The sequence below is a fragment of the Ochotona princeps genome, chromosome 29 (assembly GCF_030435755.1).
Source record: "Ochotona princeps isolate mOchPri1 chromosome 29, mOchPri1.hap1, whole genome shotgun sequence".
NCBI lineage: Eukaryota > Metazoa > Chordata > Mammalia > Lagomorpha > Ochotonidae > Ochotona > Ochotona princeps.
This window is the reverse complement of record NC_080860.1, coordinates 16,961,120-16,980,522: the sequence shown is the minus strand read 5'-3', so window position 1 is coordinate 16,980,522 and position 19,403 is coordinate 16,961,120. Positions and strand designations below refer to the sequence as shown.

General features: G+C 56.1%; 2 protein-coding genes across 2 annotated transcripts; one reads left to right on the top strand and one right to left on the bottom strand.

Annotated features, from left to right (window-relative positions):
• Nucleotides 1-3: 3 nt before the first annotated feature.
• Nucleotides 4-8,424, bottom strand: INPP5J (inositol polyphosphate-5-phosphatase J). The gene is made up of 13 exons (XM_036496387.2): nucleotides 7,877-8,424; nucleotides 5,293-6,413; nucleotides 4,893-5,006; nucleotides 4,643-4,751; nucleotides 4,310-4,426; nucleotides 3,770-3,945; nucleotides 3,344-3,455; nucleotides 3,045-3,154; nucleotides 2,778-2,961; nucleotides 1,322-1,459; nucleotides 1,047-1,124; nucleotides 801-905; nucleotides 4-597 (listed from the first exon to the last, which is right to left on the bottom strand). Exons 1-13 carry the CDS (start codon nucleotides 8,225-8,227, stop codon nucleotides 67-69), a joined length of 3,246 nt encoding a protein of 1,081 aa, XP_036352280.2. The 5' UTR covers nucleotides 8,228-8,424; the 3' UTR covers nucleotides 4-66.
• Nucleotides 8,425-16,339: 7,915 nt separating this feature from the next.
• SELENOM (selenoprotein M) lies at nucleotides 16,340-19,386 on the top strand. Its single transcript, XM_004592116.2, has 5 exons — nucleotides 16,340-17,255; nucleotides 18,376-18,411; nucleotides 18,598-18,632; nucleotides 18,898-18,976; nucleotides 19,060-19,386. The coding sequence occupies exons 1-5, from the start codon at nucleotides 17,118-17,120 to the stop codon at nucleotides 19,228-19,230; spliced, it is 459 nt and encodes a 152-aa protein (XP_004592173.3). The 5' UTR covers nucleotides 16,340-17,117; the 3' UTR covers nucleotides 19,231-19,386.
• Nucleotides 19,387-19,403: the final 17 nt, after the last annotated feature.

Genomic DNA, 19,403 nt, shown 5'->3' with positions numbered 1-19,403 from the left:
AGGTGGGAATGCAGAGAATTGCGGCAGAGTAGGGGGCTACCTGAGCCCCCCCTGCCCAGTCCATCTTCAGGGTGCCAGGCCTCCTTCCTCTAGCCTCTGTTGGCCATGGGGGCTGGGAGACAGGCTGGCAGGGGTTGGAGCATCCCGCTCATTTTCCCAGGAGCCGCTGCTGCTGCCACGGCCGCCACCAGGGTCTGCGGTCTCCAGGCGCAAGGCTGGAAGCAGGCCCAGGCTGCGAGGCACAGCTGGTGGGAAAGCCCAGGGACCAGGCAACCCAGGAGGCCCCTCCTCACTGCTGCCCCGGCTGCTACCACTATTGCCCCTGTCGGGGGCTCCCCAAGGCAGCCGGCGGCTCTGGGGTGAGGGGCTCCTGCTGGCACCACGGCGCTCACGGGATGAGGGCCGGAGAGCAAGGCCAGGGAAGCGTGCCAGGCCGGGGCTGCGGCTCCGATGTCGCTTGGATTTGCCGGGACTGGGGCTGCGGGACTTGGGGCCAAGAAGTTCCAGGGTGCTGTCATCCTCGCCTTCTGAGCTGGTACCTGAACTGTTGCTACTGCTGCTGCTACTGCTGGCCAACTCCGAGGTAGGCAGCGAGATCTGAGGGAGTGGGGTTTGGGGTAGGGGCATGCTGGATCAGGGTACCTTGGCTGCTGGCCACCACTCCCACCCTACCCAGCTGTGGCAGGCTGGGCTATCTGAGGTCACAGAGGTTGTGGCATTAGAACAATAGACAGGGTCTTTTGGCCCCTTCCCCCTCCCCCTGGACCCTGGCATCTCTGAGTTTTTTTTTTCTTTTTTACCTGGAAGGGTTCGGTGACACCAATCAGGATGCTATGGTTGTGGCTGTAATAGCCCAGGATGAAGTCCCCATGGCCCTTGGGCAGTGATTCCTCGCTGAATGTCACCTGGCAGGTGCCCAGGGAGGACAGAGCCCAGTTGGAGTTAGGTGGGCAGCCTCGGGACCTCTTCTAGGGACCTCTTCTGAAGTCCCTAGAGCAAAGGGACTTGCTGCACCGCTACCCTGCTCTCCCACTCCTTCTAAGTACCTGGTAGACACTGCCATTGACGTCTTCATGCTTGGCCCATACATAAGCCACATAGTCCTTGCAGTGGCGGAAACCCACCTAGAACATGAGGCATAAGGGGGCAAGGCATGACCCTCAACCCCTGCCCATTGCCCATCCGAGCATTTTCCCAGTGTGGCATCTAACCAATCCTGGACCAGCCAGTGACCTCTGCTGGCTGCCTTGGATGCCACCTGCTCCTCCAGGCCCACGTCTCCCGTAGAAGTCCCAGATCCCCTCACTACCACCCTGCTCACCCGGTACAAGCCGATCCAGTCCCAGGAGCTACGGGCGAACACTGTCTCCATGCGATAGCGCACCACAGCCTGTTCTGGCCGCAGCCACTCGTCTGCCACCTCCAGCCGCACCAGTGGCATGTCGTCCCTGTAGGCAAACTGCCGCAGGACAAGGCAAGGGGGAGACACTGAGGCCTCCTTCGGAGGAAGCTTCAGAGCTCACATCCCTGGGATTTGGCCCTAGATGTGCAACCCTGAGATTCCAAATCCTGGGGTTTCAGAACACCAGCCCAGAGGCCCTTGCCTGCCTACTCAGAAACTCTGGCTGAACTTTCCAGGCTGCTCTGCAGGTTCAGAGAGGTTCCATTTGTGTGGCAAACGTCCTCCTGTAACAGTAGGAGCTCAGAACACTGCCTTGCTTAGATGCAAGCTAGCCAGGGAGTCAGGACAGAGCCTAAGATGTGCTCAGCATTTGCAGGGGGTCGGCTAGGCACCCTCCTGAGTGGGAGAGACAGGAGGCTTCAATGCATTTCTGGGCTGTGTGACCTCAGACTAGGCCCTGACTGACTCAAGTCTCAGTTTTCCTCCCTGGACAGGCCTGTTCTCAGACCATAGAAACCAAGTTGTTCCTCCAGGGGTTGGCCTGGGTAGCCCAGGGGTCACCTGCATGGGTGGAGAGCTACAGGTCACCAGCAACAAAGGGCCAGGGTACTGGCTTCACCTGTGTCCCTCAGGGGAGTGCTCAGGGGTTGGCAGCCTCAGGCCTTTGTTTCCCTGTTTATCTGGCTTCAGGTTTCTCTCCCTAAGTTTCTAAGCTCAGGTGCTCTAGAACAAACTAGGCCTCTCTCTCTGTGTCTCTTTGTTTCTCTCTTGGTTTCTACCAGCAGGGTCTGGCTTGGCCAGGGATGCTTAGAAATGCCCTCCAAGGAGCTGGCACGGAAGCTCAACAGACTAAATTTCCATCTGCAGCACTGGCATCTGTATGGGTACTGGTTTGAGTCCTAGCTGCTCCACTTCTGATCCAGCTCTGTGCTTGTGGCCTGGAAAAGCAGTGGAGGAAGGCTCAAGTCCTTGGGCCCCTGCACCTATATGGGAGACCCAGAAGCCTGGCTCCTGGCTTTTGCCTGGCTCAGCTCCAGCTATTGTGGCCATTTGGGAAGTGAGCCCAGATGGATGACACCTCTCACTCTCTCTTTTTTCTTTGTAGCTCTGCCTTTCAAATAAAAAAAAATTTTTAGTTAAAAAAAATTGGGTAAGGAGATAGAGCTTAGTGCTCAGTGAAAAAGGCTTTGAGATCAGACTGACTTGAATTCAAGTCCTAACTTTCCTTTTAGCAGCTGTGTGACCCTGGGCAAGAGCTGCTGTGTCTGAGCTCAACCCCCTGAGCCTCAATCTGTCATGACAGGCAACAGGGCAGGATTCGTGGGCTGCTGGACTGGGCTTAGGGATGCCGTGAGAAGACGAGGCCAAGACTCACGTGCAGGACGAACTGGGCTGCCACGGGCTTGTGGTCGCTAACAGTGTACTCCATGTGGCTGCGGTAGCTGTGCTGGGTTACCTGCAGCCGGTGGCTCTCCCGTCCCGAGGGGCTGGGACCCCCACCTGGAGCTTTCACCTTCCACAAGATTCGATCCGTCCAGGCCGGCTTCCGCTTCTTGGCACTGCAGTTGGTGTGGTAGCTTAGGTTTCAGGGATGGAAGGCCAGGGAACCATCTTGCAGCAACCTCATCCCTGCCCTGCTCACCTGGTATCATACTTATTCGTGCCCACATCGAACTTGAAGGTGGGGGCGAAGTTGAGGGGTCCCTCCTGGAAGCCCTTCAGGATGGGCCAGGTGTTCTTGGCCATGTTGAGCTGTAGGCCATGGAAGGGTAGAGGGGGGATAGGAGAGAGTGGGGTCCAGAAAGGTGGAATTGGACAATGGTCTGGGTCCCCAAGTTCCCGGGTGAGGGCAAAGACCATAATACAAGGGTTGTGGGTGAGTCCTGGGGGATGCCCTGGGTGCCTGAGGGTCTACTGGGGTGCAGGCTGGGGATTCTCCACCTGGTCCTTTTCCCAGAGCTGATGGAGTTGATCACTGTCAATGGCAAACTTGACAAAATGCAGGTCGTAGCTCTCGATGCGGAAGTTCAGGTCCCCGAACCAGAAAACAAGGCTGGTTGGGGCCGGGAGTAAAGGGTTAATAAGTGGGTCCTGGTGTGGAAGGGCTTCAACCCAGAGCCATCCACCCCAACAGCCCTGGTACCCTTAAAAATGCCAGTGGGTAGACAGGGCAATGGAGGGGTGTGAGAGAGGCAGGTTCAGCCTCCACAAAGCTCTGCCCTTCAGGTTCCGCCCCTCTTCATCAACCTGCTCCTGCATTGGTGCTGCCTATCACCTGTAGCCAGGGTGTGGGGAGGTGCTATCATTCACCCCCAGAGGCCCCACTCCTCTGCCCACCCCCTCTAACGGGCCCCACCAAGCCCGTACTCATGGTCCAAAATGCCATGGGCTCCGGGGCCCTGAAACTGCTGGAGACTGAGGATGGTTTGGAAGTTGTCCTTGCGCTGCTCAGCTTTGTCCATGTGCGCAGGCAGGTGGCAGTTGAGGAAGCAGAGCATGTGGCCGAAGGCTGCCAGGCGCACACTCACACCACCCTTGTTACCCTGCAGAGGTGAGGTGAGGTGAGGTGAGGTGAGGTGAGGTGAGGTGAGGTGAGATGAGGTGAGGTGAGATGAGGTGAGGAGGTGAGGTGAGGTGAGGTTAGGTAAGGTGAGGTGAGGTGAGGTGAGGTGAGGTGAGGTGAGGTGGGGTGGGTGAGTCAGGGGGGCAGGTGAGATGCTGGAAGGGATGAAGATGGCTAGGGGTTGAGAACCAGTGAGGTCCCCAGCAAAAAAGGGTGCAGCTTGGGGAGGAGCATATCTCAGGGTCACATGTGGAATACAGGGAGCAGACCTTGCAGGATTAGTGGGAGCTGGGGGTCCCCATTGAGGGCTGCCTCCCTGGGCTGGGGCCCATCCGCAGTCTCACCCAGTAACCTCCCAGGCCGGTGCGTGTGCAGTCGGTCTGCACATCCCGCAGGAAGGGCAGGTGGTAGTACTTAGCGAACAGCAGCAGGATGACGCCCTGCATCCTCACAGTGCTCACCTGCGGCGGGTGGGAGGCGAGCACTGGGAGACACATCCCGCTGGGATGGGGCACCACTCCCCTCCCTCCCAACCCCTGCCCTGGCCAACCCTGGCAGTGTCTGGGTCTGCTCCCTCCCACCTCAGTTTTCCACTAGCCATGGGGTACAGGGATGGGCGGGATCCAGCAGAGTATGGATGGAGTCCCCATTTCCCAAAGAGGTGAGAGCAGCCGCACCAGCACGAAGTTGAAGGGTGCCAGTGCGTCCATGAAGAGCTCGCTCCACTGGTCAGTGAAGAGAGCGTCCTTGAGCCTCTTGTTGATCATGGAGTTCACCTCCTGCAACCTGCCGAGGCGAAGGGGTGAGGGGTGGAGGCGCTGCCATCAGACTGGACTGCAGGGACCCTGCCAGGGCTGGGAGGGGAATCTGGAAGGCTCCAGGGAGGCTAGGAAGTGGGGGAGGTTTTCACGTGCCCTGAACCCTCACCCTATGGCGATCATGTCCGCACCGTCACTGTCATCACCACCGCCCAGGTGAAGGAGGGACGTGACATCATCGGGGGGCATGGCGGTGCCCACGTTCCACGTGACCACAGTGATCCTGGAGGCAGGAACATGGCCAACTTACTTTTTGGGCACCATTCCTTACCCCCCTCAGCCTCCCTCCTCCCAGCTCTCTCTGGGAAGAATGAAGTAGGTGTCACACTGTGACAGGGGCAGGGGTGGGGTGTCCCAAAGTGACCCTCCCTCAGGGAGGTAAATTGAGTCATAAGAGGTCAGCCTGATGCCCTCCCATCCCAGAATAAGGACTAGGCTCAGAACGCAAGATCTGATCCCCTTTCTCAGGAAGCTGGGTGTGTTGCAGAGGGGAGAGTGCGGGCCTTTACCGGAATCCAGGGTCACTCTTGCAGGTTGGCTGAGCTGACCAAGAGGAGGGCGATGACGATGGGATAGATGTAGAAGAGGAGTTGGTGACCGGAGCTGAGGTCTGCTCTTGGGTCTGAAGGTTGGGGTTCAGGCACCTGCCAGGTGCTGCCCCCTGGGTGCTAGGCCTGGGGAGGGCTGTGTCAGGGGCTGGGGAGACACAGGTAGAGCGGTTAGGGGAGCGGCTAGGGGAACGGCTGGGAGACCGAGGTGGCTTAGGTAGAGGTGGGGGCACAGTCTGGCCCGACAGGCTCCCTGGGCGGAAGGTGGGGGACAGAAGTCCAGGAGAGCGGCTGGTAGGCTCCGGAGGGCCCTGGCCCACCTCCAAGGGCAAAGTCTGGGGTGGCTGTGACAGGGTAGGCTCCTCGGGGCTGCTGTGGAAGGCTTCAGGCCGGGCTCGGAAGGAGGATGAGAAGCGGGGGTCTGGAGAGGCCTGAGCTGGAGGCTGGAGACGCCCCTCCAAAGACGGAGCTGGCCTCGGGGCTGGGGCATCTCTCGGCCTAGTGGCAGTCCACCCCATGGAAGCAGGAGCTGCAGCTGGGACCTGCTCCTGGGGAGGGGACAGCACTGGGCTGGCCACTGCAGGAGTTTTGGAAGGGACTTGTCGGGGCTGCTCTCGAGAGGCCACGGCCAGGCTCAGGCCTGAGGCTGCCAGCGCCGGCTTGGGTGCCATGGAGGTGGGTGATACCTGCTTCCGTTCTCTGGAAGTTGGAGCTAGGCTGGGCCCCAGGGTGGCTTGGGGAGGCCTGGACCCACCTGAGGCAGACATCACTAGCTGCCCCAGGGATGTCACTTCCCCCAAGGTCACAGGGGGAAGCTTTGGCCCTGAGGTGGAGGCAGGCATCACCAGCTGAGCAACAGATGTTGGGGCTAAGCTGGAGCTGTGGGGAGCAGGAGCCATTTTCTGTCCTCCTGGGGTAGACGGTGGGGCAAGGGGGGGTCGGGGAGAATCCAGAGCCAGCCGTGGTGTCTCTGAGGAAGGTGACATGGCTGCTCGTGGTCCCACAGGTGTCAGGGCCGTCCTGGGTTCCGAGGATACTGAGGCCACTGTCTGCTTGGCTGAGAGCTGGAAATTCGAGTCCACCTTGCAGAGGGACAAGTAAAAGACTCAGGAGGACCTGATACCCTAACATCTATGTAGATTCCCATCTAGCTGAAAGACTTTCCAAGGAAAGTTCTTCCCATAATCTCACCCCAGTCTGTTGAGGAGTTAGGACACAAAGCCCTGCCTGCCTCCTATAAGCCTAACACCTCTTTCTCAGATGGGCAAACTGAGACCCCAACTGAGGATGCAGCAGAGTTCAAGTCTGCCCTGGAAGTTGTGGCGGAAGCCACTCCTAGCCACCCTGGACAGTTTTGCTGGGCAATCCTGCAACTCCAGTCCCTGCACCTTCTCCCGTTCCCCACTTCCTAGCTCTAGCCCGGTACAGTCCTGCTGCCATCCCAGGTCTGCCCACACTGGGGACACCCAGCCTGCAAAAAACACCACACAGCGCCCACCCTCCCTCTAAGCCTCCTAGCTCCCCCCAGTTGGTCCTCTGGGACTGTCCCAGAGCTGGTGGGAGCTGAGTGGGGGGCTGAGAAGGGGCTGTGGGCACTCCTAGCCCAGCATTCATACACATACTCTCTCTCTAAAACAAAGGGTCTAGGGGAAGGGTCCCTAGTCACACCACACACAGGGGCATCTCTAGCTCATGGCACTCCATCAGGCTCCAAGTGTGAGTCTAATACTGATGCCAAGTTCAAGATTCAAAGTTGATTCTGCTGTTGCACCTCCCTCTCTATAACCCCCACCCTCTGCCCACCAACTGTTTGGACATTCCAGCAGCTAGGACTTACAAGCAGGTGGGAGCCCCTGCAGGGGGCCACCTCTTCTCTCTTCCCCATTCATCCTGTTTCAAATGTTGCCCCCACCTCAGTCTCCAAAGGCAGGCTGAAACGTGAGGGCAGAGGAAGGTCTAGCCTCGCCCCAGGGTGGCCCCAGCCCTGCCTCCAGAGACGCAGAACGGACTCTGTTCCATGTCCTTCTCGCTTCAGAGGACCTGCCTGCCCCTGAAATTCAGCCTCTCTCTCTCTGCTTCTTCTAGCCTCCAAGTGTCCCGCTGTTTGCCCCCTCCCCTCCTCCCACCACCACCACACCGCCCCCAGCACCAACAACTTCTGCATCCCAGATGTCACAGTGCTAGTCTGCAGAGACAAGCCAACCTCGTTTTTTTTTTTTTTTTTTTTTTTCCCCTAAAGGCTCAGAGATGATAAGCAACTTGCCCAAGGTCACACAGCAAGGCTGGAGCACAACTGGGTCCTGTGACACCCAGGTCCAGGGCTGTCCTGCTGGGGGCGCTCCTGGAAATGGGGAGCTCCCCCTCTCCTATGCATCCTGGTACTTACCCCCTCAGCCCCCACAGGTGTTCTGGACTAGCCCCTGCCTGCTGGGCAGGATTCAGAGAGCCAACCCCTTAGCCCCAGGGACACCTGAGAACCTGCAGTGTGCGTGGGGGTGTGGGACCAGGGAGCAGGATTGTGGGGGGCTGGGTTTAGGAGTCTTACCTTGGAGGGTGCCCCAGTTTGGGGAATCTCATGGGGCACAGGCAGGGAGCCCAAGCCAGCCCGAGTGCCCGGCCTCCCTCCAACGCCCTGGCCCTCCATGTCTGCAGCCCACGGCAGGCAGCCCGACTCCCTCGGGCTCTGGCCCCAGCTCCTCCGCTCCCGGGAACCAGTGATGTCATCAACCATTTCAACCTGCTGAGAATTTAAAGGCACAGGCACCCACTTCTCAGCCTGTAGGTGGCCAGGGGAAGGTGGCCATCCTCTGGAAACTTTAGCTGACTGCTGTGGCTGGTATGGGCATGGGAGGTAGACTATGCCCACTGGTTGCAGCCAGGTTCTGACTGGGAGCATAAGGGTAGCTGTCTGATTGTCCCCCTCCTTCCTGCTAGTATGCCTGGACAGTTGTGGCTCCAGGGAGAGGCCTGGTCACACCTGCAGGTAAGGTGGAAACAGGTGGTTCAGAGATCAGCACCCTCTTTAGGGCCTCAAAGACACCAGAGTCCCCCATCGGGTCCTGTGACCCTGCTGACTTCCTGCCGGCTCAGGCTATGCCTTGCTACTCCTCCTCCCCTGCTTTGCTCCATTTTCAGGCCTTGGACCACCCTCTCCCCTTCCGTCCATGGCTCTTATCTTTCCCTTCCCAGAACCTGACGCCCAGGATCCAGCCCAACCTCCACGGACCCCCGCCTCCTCTGCAGACACCCCCAGTGCTCTTGAATGTCTCTTGCAGCCAGTCACCAGGCTCAGTTCCTCTCGCCAGTCTTCAAGGGCTGTGGCTTGGGAGGGGCCTTGTTCAAGGTCACCCGGGGAACTGGCCAGGTCTCCTGAGTGGCAGTGAGCAGAAACCAGTGGGAGCACACTGAAGCAGCTGGGTGAAGAGAACAGGCTGTGGTCTGGGGGTAGGGTAGGGCAGAAAATGACAGTGGCAGGACAGGAGAGAATGGGGCTGGAAGCAGGTGTGTGAACATCGCTGGTTAAGCCATTGCATCCCGTATCCGAGTGCCAGTGCCGGCTCTTCCACATCCGATCCAGCTCCCTGCTAATGTGCTTAGGCAAGCAGCAGAGGATGGCCCGGGGACTTGGGCTCCTGCCACCCATATGGGAGACCTGGATGGGATTCCTGGCTCCTGACTTCAGCCAGCCCTGGCTGTTGGGGCTATTTAGAGAATGAACCAGGAGAAGAAGAATTAATACTTGCTTCTCTTTCTCTCTCCCCCTGCCTTCCAAATGTATAACTACATAAATCTTCTAATAAAAAGAAAATCATCCAGGGAATATCCATGATCAAGCCCTGGTCCCCATCACTTTGAGGAGAATGGTGGTTGAGTGAACGAAAGAATGAATGAATTGAAAGAAGAACTGAGTGATGATTTGGCTAGGAATGATTCTGAGCTCTCTGTTCCTGCCTCCTTTTCATTCCATTCCTATCTGCCAGAACCTTCTCTCCTGCCATCCTGCTTTTCCAGGGTGATTCCACCCTGTGTAAACAAGAAAGGGTCCAGAGCTCCATGTGGGTCCATAGCCCGGCACCTGCTGGCACTGGTCCCCTAGGTCAAGGTCATATGCACAGATGCATTATTCTCTCCTGAAGGAAGTCCTACCTTCCTCCACAATCTCTGGGTCTAGCCCATGCCTTGGTGAGGCTGGGGTTGCATTAGGGTGCTAGAGTAGTAAGGGTTTCAGACAGTGGCATTGGAGAGGGTGGCAGTGGTATTGGATATGACAAGGCCCTGGATTATGATGATGGAAAGACTGTACTGAGTGTGCTGGGTGGAAGTGGTCATGATGATAAAGATGAGGGTGGTGGTGGATGGTACAGGTGATGAAAGTTGTGGGGGAGAGAAGGGTGGGAGGCCCAACTGATACTGTGGGGATACTGTGGTGGTGGAGTTGGAGGTGACGCTAAGAGAGGACATGAGAGTAAACAGGTACCCATGCCCACAGCACCAGAAAGGGATTTTTTTTAAAGATTTACTTGTTTTTATTGGAAAGGCAGATATATATATATATATAATATATATATATATATATATAGTGAGGAGGAGAGACAGAATTTTTTTTTAAAGATTTTTTTTTATTTTTATTACAAAGTCAGATATACAGAGAGGAGGAGAAACAGAGAGGAGGAGAAACAGAGAGGAAGATCTTCCGTCCAATGATTCACTCCCCAAGTGACCGCAACGGCCGGTGCTGTGCCGATCTGGAGCCAGGAGCCAGGAACTTCCTCCAGGTCTCCCACACGGGTGCAGGGTCCCAAGGCATTGGGTCATCTTCGACTGCTTTTCCAGGCCACAAGCAGGGAGCTGGATGGGAAGTGGAGCTGCCGGGATTAGAACCAGTGCCCATATGGGATCCCGGCCTGTTCACGCCACGCCACGCCACGCCACCGAGCCGGAGAATTATCTTCCATCCGATGATTCACTCCCCAAGTGACTGCAACGGTCGGTACTGCTGAAGCCAGGAGCCAGGAGCTTTTCTGGGTCTCCCACGCAAGTACAGGGTCGCAAGGCTTTGGACCATCCTCAACTGCTTTCCCAAGCCACAAGCAGGGAGCTGGGTGGGAAGCTGGGATACTAGGATATGAACTGGTGCCCATATGGGATCCCAGTGCGTTCAAGGCGAGAGCTTCAGCCGCTAGGTCATAGCGCCGGGCCCAGAGAGGGATATTGAAACTCACCCTGCCCAGACCTCTGGCTCCTATTTTACAAATGAGAAAACAACCTGCTTCTGATGCAATCCTAGGATGAATGAGACAGAGCCAGGCCCCTGGGAGCAGTCTTGGGCTCAGCAGTCCAGGTGGCTGGGACAGGGACAGCAAGTGCTCTATTGGAAGCCAGACAAATGTCATGCAAATGAGTGCCTGGGTCCCAGGAGAGCAACCCGGGATTTCCCATCATTCCCCTTGCCCCTTTTCCATCCTTCCCATTCCCCTTACTGGGTGGGGGGAAGTTACTTAAGGCTCCTGCTTTGCATGAAAGAGAAAACAAACAACCCGGTAGCTACCTGCTACATTTGCTGGGAAGATCAAGCCACACAGAGCCAAGCATAACTCCTCCTCATCTCCAGCCTGCCCATTTGGCAGATGCTACAACTGAGGCCCAGAGTGATTAAACTCCTGGGAGGAGAGGGAAAAAAGGGAAGGGGGCAGGGGTGGGGGGCGGACCCTGGCTGGCTGAGAGGGGAACAGTGGGAGCTATATTTGGGTTCCTGGTGTGATGACTAACTATGTTGATAACAGGCTCTGGGGTTCAGAGCGGTAGGCAGGCAGGCAGGCGGGAGGATGGGGTGGGGGAGCATGGTAGGAGGGTGGGGATAGCTGGCAGGGAGAACAGTACCTTCCCTCACTTCCCTCACTCTGCGGTGTGTGTGTGTGTGTGTGTGTGTGTGTGTGTTGGGAGGGAGGTGTTTTGGGGAGCTCATCCAGCCCTTTGGTGGAAATTCAGCTGTTTAGGCCAAGGGTGAGAAGTGACAATGCTAGATGCTAGTGTGTCAACAGCTTCATGTTCCAGCTTCTTGCTCTGGCAGTCCTGTGAGGCTGTTCATAAGGCTCCCCAATTCCACAGAGGAAGGGACCTGAGGGCCCAAAGAGGACACAATCTCCAAGCAGCAGAAGGAAGAGCAGATGCAAACACTGGGCGTGTGGAAGGCCCTGGCTGTGAGAAGATGCGGCACTGAGACCTGTGCCCTTGAGAGCGCACACTCTGCCTCTTCCCTCTTCCTCTTGCCTCTTTTCTTGCCTCCCTGCTTCCAGGGACATCTGAGGCCGGCAGTAGAGTGCAGAAGGATCTGGGAGCTCTGCCTGGAAAAGTTGTGGAGGGACCCAGGGGACCCTGTGGGAAAGTGAAAGAGGCAAGCACCAGACGAGGCTCCCCTGGGGAGGTCACAAAAGATTATTTCTTCTCTCCCAGACTTGGCTTCAAGTTTCCTGATAGGGTGGAATAGAGTGGAGTGGAGCTGTGGACCTAGTTCCCACCTGCTAGTGTCAGGTGTCACCCGCAGCCCCAATTCTGCCTGTTAGGGAACCGTCTTGAGGGGGAGGGACTCTGCCAAGGTCACCTAGCTGGGCCGGAGCTCAGGCATCTGTCCTGCATTTCCTCGCCTCCCCCTCCTCCCAGGCAGCCCGGCACCCGCTGTCAGCTGCTCTGAAGTGAGTGGCTATTTTTATTCTGGTGCGAGGGGATCTCGGGCAGCGGAAGCATGTAGGTTAGAAGGCTCTAGGACACCCGTGTTCAGCCGGCAAGGGGAAGCGTCCTGCAGAGACCACACCCTGCTAAGTAAGCTTGCACTGGGACCAGGGGGGGTGGGAATTTCAGCAGAGGGTAAGATGGATGGGGGTAAGAATGGGAGGGTATCTCTTTTCTTACAGACTGACCTGCCCCGAGTGCCCATGTCTCCTGAAACTTCTCAGAACAGGAGCACAGAGTCAGAAGGAACCCTCCCAGGGAATTCAGCTTGTTGACAGGATGATGACCGCTCTGGGTGGGTGACCACTTTCTTGTCCTTGAGGTAGTGGTGATGGTCATTTTCAACCTGATGGGATAAAAGTCGTCACTGAAGAACTGCCTGCGGGGTCAGATTCTGGAATGTTCCTCAGAGAATGCCTGTACTGTTAATTTTCATTGACCAAGTCCAGGTACAAACCCCTTTTTCTCCTGCCTGGTGGCACAGGGAGCCATTGTGGTTGCGTGTGACCCAGTTTCTGTCTGGTCCTGGTTTGTTCTGCTTCAGTACCCAGGCCACTGCAGCGCTCAGGAGCCATTTTTCTGATGCATGGTTTTTGAAGCACAGCCCCGGTCATGTCTCTGATCCCAGATTCCCAGCTTGAGCCCCAGCTTTGGTGTTGACAGATTCCTAATCTCATGCCAGCCCTGGACTGAGTGCCAACCACTGCCCGTGAATGAGTTCTCATTCAAATCAGGCTGAGTCGAAGCTCCCTGTCAGACCTAGACTGAGCCCGGATCCTTGCCTCAGCTTGGGTCCTAGTCACAGTCTCAACTCTGACCCCAGTGTCCTGAGCTTGGTCATAAACGGAACATTGACTACAGATTGAATTTTCCATTTTATAGATGTGCTTATTGGGCCCGGCGCATTGGTTCAGTGGTTAAATCCATGCCTTGTATGCACCGGGAATCCATATGAGGTGCTGGTTTGTGTCCCAGCTGCTTGGCTTCCCATCCAGTTCCCTGCTTGTGGTCTGGGAAGGCAGATGAGAATGGCCCAAAACCTTGACACCCTGCACCCACATGGGAGACACAGAAGAAACTCCTGGTTTCATATCAACTCAGCTTCAGATGTTATGGCCATTTGGGGAGTGAACCAGTGGACAGAAGATCTTTCTGTCTCTCCTCCTCTCTGCAAATCTGCTTTTCAAGAAAAAAAAAGACAGCAACAAATGTTTGTTTAAAAAGCTGCATTTATTTATTAGAAAGGTAAAGTGACAGAGTGAGAGAGAGAGAGAGAGACTGAGAAAGAGAGAGAGGTCTTTCATTTGGCCAGATCAATCATGTGCAGAGACCAGCCCTGAGTCAACAGCCAGGAGCTTCACCTGGGTCTCCCTCTAAGGGCCATCCACCCCTGCTTTCCCAGATGCATTAACAAGGAGCTGAGTCAGAATTGGAACAGCTGGGACTTGAACCAGCATCCATGTAGGATGCTGGCATTACAGGCAGTGACGTAACCCACTACATCACAATGCTGGACCTCCCCTCAGATTAAATTCTGAGCCTGGGTTGTGCAAACTCTGGCCACACACTGACCCCTGACCATGTATTGTGCCCCCAGTCTTGTCAAAGGCTGAGTCTTGAGCTTAGTCATTGAGTTGATTTCTTAGTCACCTACTGAGCCTTGATCCTGGTCACTTACTGAGCCCTAATTTGGCTATAGACTCAGTTCCAAACCTGTCCTTCATCTAAGAGCTGACCTTGAACCTGTTCTTAGCCTGACCCCCACCCCCAGCTATCACAGACTAAACTTGCACTTCCATCCTCACCCCAAAAAGTCTGTTGGCCTAGATTACCTGCTGCCAGATAAGGGGCAGGCTTTACGAGCACAGACCTGTCCTGGGACAGGCCAGAATGTTCCTGGCACCATTGTGACTGCTGTCTGCACTCCTGGTTGCCCTGGCTGGCTGGTCAACCCAGTACAGCCCAAGCTGTGGGCCCTACCAGGCCGCAGTGCCCAGGTTAATGCAATGAGAGTGCTTTGGTGGCATTTGTCCAACCAACCCTACTGGCCCACGGGAGCACTGGGTTTGGCTCTTGTCGGCAAGAAAACCACAGATGTTTTGCTACTTTTGGCTGCCGTCATTCCAGGATCCTTGCTGGGATGAGGAAGGGGCACAAGGAACCAGTGGGATATGTTCCATTCATTTTTTTTTTTTAGAAGCAAGCATCACTATTTATATTTAAGCAAAACATGCTTCTTATAGAAAATACAGAAAGAAAGTGTCAAGGAGAAAGAAAAAAAATCCATCTGTAGTTGAATCTACCAAAAAGGTGAGCATTTTGACTTTTTGGATTGCTTCCTTCTGGATGATGATGATGATGGCTTGGTATAAAGCTTGTATTTTATACAGTAGGCTGACAGTTGCCATTGCTTCATCCAGGGGAGCCCATGGCATTTTGAGCAGGAGGTGGAAGGAGTCAGTGAAATCTACCCATTGGTTAAACCAATTGGTTAAGCCCCACCCTCTGCACATGATTGACAGATGACTGGAGGGTGGATGGACCAATGAAATAAAAGGAGACACTTTGCAGGGGGCTTTGCTCCAGAGGGTGTTACCCATAAAAGCACCACTCTCTCTTTTTTCCTGGGCTAGTGTGATGGCTAAATCCTTGCCTTGCATGTGCTGGAATCTCATATGGGCACCAGTTTGGGTCCCAGTTGCTCCACTTCCCATCCAGCTCCCTGCTTGTGGCCTGGGAAAGCAGTTGAGGACGGACCAAGGCCTTGGAACACTGCACCCGTGTGGAAGACCCAGAAGAAGTGCCTGGCTCCTGGCTTCGGATATGCTCAACTCCAACCCTTGAGCATAAGCTGACACCATGGAAAGCAGAATGGAGGGAAATTTGATCTTCTCTGAGGGAGATCAGGACTTTATCACTCCTGCAACTGCTTCAAACATCACTTGAAACTCTCTCTGTTCCTGAATATTATTATTATTATTATTATTATTATTATTATTATTTGAGCCAATCAGTTACTTTCAATAAGATGGTTTAAGCTGGAGTTCTGTGACTGGCAGCTCAAACCCCCCCATTGATATCGTACTGTTTTAGAGCCATTGTTTTATGGTTATTTTAAAAAATATATTTATTGTTAAATACATTTATATTATTTTAAACACATTTATATTCTTTTTAAAATACATTTTAAAAATGTTTTATTTGGCAGATTTGCAGAAAAGAAGGAGAGATAGAAAGCTCTTCCATCCACTAGTTCACTCCCCAAATGGCTGCAACAGCTGGAGCTGAGCCCATCCAAATTAATTTATTTTTATTTGAAAGTCAGAGTTTATAACAGAGAAAAGGAGAATGAGATCTTCTATTTTCTGGTTCACTGCCTAAATAGCTGTAGTGGTTGAAGCTGAGTCGAGCTGAAGCCAGGAGCCAGGAGCTTCTTCTGTTCTCCCAATGTGGTTTTGCAGGGTCTCAAGACTTTGGCCCATCCTCCGCTGCTTTCCCAGGCCACAAGCAGGGAGCTGGATGGGAAGTGGAGCAGCCGGGACATGAACACGCACCCATATGGGATCCCGGAGTGTGCAAGCCTATACCTAGTATTTCTAAAATCATTTCTTTCTCTGGAAGACAGAGGAACAGCAGAGAACACACCCATCTACTGGCTCTGCTTTTCCAGATCACAAGCAGAGATCTAGATGGGAAGTGTAGCAGCCAGGACTCCCATATGGGTGTCTATATGAAATGCAATACAACAAGGTGGAGGATTAGCCTGTTGAGCCACAGTGCTGACCCTCACATCCAATGTTTAATATCTATTTGCTTGTTTGTTTTTTAATAGAGGAGTAAGCCCAAGAAGACAAAATGCTGGGACCCATGAAAGTCATTAAGGCAGCTCTGGCCCAGGGTTGAGGAAAAACTTCTTTGTTTTGAGGCCAGTGCAGTAGCTTAGCGGCTAAAGTCCTTGCCTTGCACACGCTGGGATCCCATGTGGATGCCAGTTCTAATCCCTGCATACCTGCTTCCCATCCAGCTCCCTGCTTGTGGCCTGGGAAAGCAGTCGAGGACAACCCCAAAGCGTTGGGACACTGCACCCACGTGGGAGACCCGGAAGAAGCTCCTGGCTCCTGGCTTTGGATCAGCCCAGCTCCAGCCATTGTGGCCCCTTGGGGAGTGAATTAACGGGTGGGAGATCTTCCTCTCTGTCTCTCCTCCTCTGTGAATATCTGACTGTCCAATAAAAATAATTTAAAAAAAAACTTTTCGATTTTGTGAGGAAGAGCTCATTGATTGCATCTTTCTTGGGTGCAGGTGAGGAATGAACTCCAGAATACTCCACCCCCACCATGCTTGAGTCCCTTCATATAAAGCAGCATCATATTTGCACAGAACATGTGCCCATCCTCCTGTACACTTTAAACGATCTCTGGCGGCTTCACCCGGCGCATCACAAGGCCTGCGCCTTTCTGAATATTTTGCATCCAAGGTTGGTGGAATTGACAGATGGTGTCTGCTGATGAAGTGACATCCTGCTGTGGTCATCTCTGGTCTGGAGAAATGGGATGGCTCAGGGTCCGAGTCCTCCCTTTTGCATGTCTGAGTCTGCACAGTGGAGTCCACCGAGGCCTTGATGAGCAAGTGGCTGCCCAGGAGGGCACCAGGTACTGTTCTTCGGAGCGTTAACCCAGTCCTCACGGTGTGCGTAAAGCGTCCATCCCCGAGTAGGCGCGCGTCCCGCCAGCACCCCCTGGCGGCCTGACGTCCGGCTGCATCCTGCGGGAGCGTCCCCCCTTTCTCGCTGGGCAGAAGGAAGTGTGGACACTCTGCGCCCAGGGGGGCATCCAAGGCCCGAGGACCACACAGCAGCCAGGAGGACCCCTTCAAGGGTGATCGCGCCAGGCCCGAGGCTGTGACCCGGTGCCCGGCTGAGGGGGCGAACGGGGGCGTGGCCTCCGGCCGGGCGGGGTCCCCAGTGGAGGCGGGGCCAGCCCGCGGGTCCAGACGTGGCGCAGCGCCTGGGTGGTGGTGCGCTTCCCGCTTGCGGAGCAGCTTCCGCCGGGTACCCGATGCACCCTCTGCCTTCTCTGCCGCCGCCGCCGCTGCTGCTGCTGCTGTTTGCAGCGCTGGTGGCCCCGGCCACCGCCACCAGGACCTACTGGCCGAATTGGGACCGTTTGCGCGGCCTGGCCCGGGGGCGGGTAGAGGTGAGTGCGCCGACGCCAGCTCCAAGCATCACGACCGCGTGGCCTCCGGGAGAGCCACCCGCCCCGCTGCCGCCCCAAGATCACCCACCCAGCCCTTCGCCCCCCAGGCTCGGCCCCTCCCTCCTCTCCCTGTGGCATTGGGATTGACTCTCCAGGTCCCCAGCCCCAGGAGCCCCTAATGCAAAGCCTGGATACCCGGCCCTGCGGCCTGGAACTCCCGTAGCCTGCTCTAGCTCCCTATCCAGCCCAGACACGTCAGCCCCTTTTCCGGGCCTAGGACGCTCCGCTATCGCTCCCACTTTCGCTAGGGAATTTCTACCCTTGCCCTCACCCCAGCCCCAGGCCCACTCCAGGACTTGGGGATCCCGACAGGTTCTCTTTCTTTACCCTAAGAGAGAAAAGAATTCCTGGGAGCCCCCTACCAGCACCCCACACAGGAGCCATGGAGGAAAGCTGAGTACTGGGGGTACCAACGCTCCACCCCCAAAACCATCGCATCTCAGGAAATTCACTTATAGAGTGCCTTGATGGCTTTAAGCCATCACTGCCTTCCTGAGAGCTTGAGGTTTTTTTTGGGGGGGGCGACTAAAGTGGGTAGGTTAGCCAAGGAGGTCTGGACTGGGCATTTCCGGGGTCTGGCCTTCTCGGAGGGAGTATGCGGGGGAGGGGTGGGGCCTTCCATTCTCCCATGTCAAGGAAGTAACCATCTGGTCGGTGGAGCTGGGCTGCAGGTGGCTGGCAGGGCCAGCAATGCATGGAGTGGGGTGGGGTGGGGTGGGGCAGGGACCAGATGGCCTCGGGTGGAGGCCCCAGGGCTGTTCAGAGCTACTTCTGTCTGCCTTCAGCCAGAGGTTCCACAGGCCAAAGGTCAGGCCCAGGACTGGACAGCATGGCAGAAGTTGGGTGACCCCATCTCCCGTGCATGGGGGGGTGGGGGTCTGCAGGCAAGACCCCAGCCACTTCCCTCTGGCCTGAATCCTCTCAACCTGCCCTGAGTTCACCCTTCTGCACACGAGGACCCTTCATCCCCCCCCTTGAGACCATTCACACGGCTGGCCCCTATATGTGACTGGGCAGGGGGGAGGGAGACACACAGCCTTTCTCATGTTTCACTCTGCAGACCTGTGGAGGATGACAGCTGAACCGCCTCAAGGAGGTGAGTTTGAAGGAAGGCGCCCCTTCCTCCTACCCCCTTTGTCCCTCCCAGTCCCTTGGGGGAGCAGGCACCACTCCTGCAAGGACTTGGGGGTTGGGTGGGAGGGACAAGCCCTGGGCTTCAGCTTTCCCACCTGTCCCTGGAGGTGAGGGGCTTGTCCCCTGACGCCCTGGCTTCCTCCTGCAGGTGAAGGCTTTCGTCTACCAGGACATTCCATACTAGTATCCTTGTCCATTTTCGGGGATGGGCAAGTGGGTTGGGGGCTCCTGGGAGACCCTCTCCTTCCCCTCCGTATCACAGGGAGGCTGATGGGTAGGATTCTGAGGTTTCCAACCTGGGTTGGAAGCAGAAACCTTAATTTCCACGCCCCAAACCGAGGGTCCCCTTCCTGCTGAGCAAGCGCCCAGCAAAGGAGGCAGCCAGACCCTGGGAGCCCCCTCCCCACTGCTATGCCCCCCTGTTCTTCTGCCTGAACACGCTGTGCAGTCACAACCTGGTGATGAAGCACCTCCCCGGGGCCGATCCTGAGCTCGTGCTGCTGAGCCATCGCTACCGAGAACTGGAGGTGAGGCCTTGGCGGGGAGGGAGGGGGCTGGGGGACAGGAGGCGTGGCCAGGCGCGCTGACCCCGTCGACCGCCCCCTCCCAGCGCATCCCACTCAGTGAGATGACCCGCGAGGAGATCAACACACTGCTGCAGGAGCTCGGCTTCTACCGCAAGGAAGAGCCCAACGCACAGGTGCCCGACGAGTACCTGTGGGCACCTGCTAAGGCCCCCGAGGCACCGCCAAGGGCCCCAAGAGACCGCGCTGACCTCTAGAGGGCCGCCCTGCCTGGACCCCGGTGACACAATGAAGCGCTCAGCATCCCGGGAGCCCCCCTCCCTTGCTGAGGGCCGACCACCCTGTCCCCGGACCAGCAGGAATGGAGTTAGGGGATTCCTCCCTCTGTTCCACTAAACCTTCCTTCTTGACCGTGTTTCGACTCTTTCTT

Excerpts from the sequence above, each read along its gene's own strand:
- INPP5J (XM_036496387.2), bottom strand. The coding sequence starts at position 8,227 with ATGCTCCCAGTCAGAACCTGGCTGCAACCAGTGGGCATAGTCTACCTC. Across the intron at positions 3,456-3,769 it reads CATGGCATTTTGGACCATGA|CCTTGTTTTCTGGTTCGGGG; the intron begins GTACGGGCTTGG and ends GGCCCCAACCAG. Across the intron at positions 906-1,046 it reads TCAATGGCAGTGTCTACCAG|GTGACATTCAGCGAGGAATC; the intron begins GTACTTAGAAGG and ends GGCACCTGCCAG.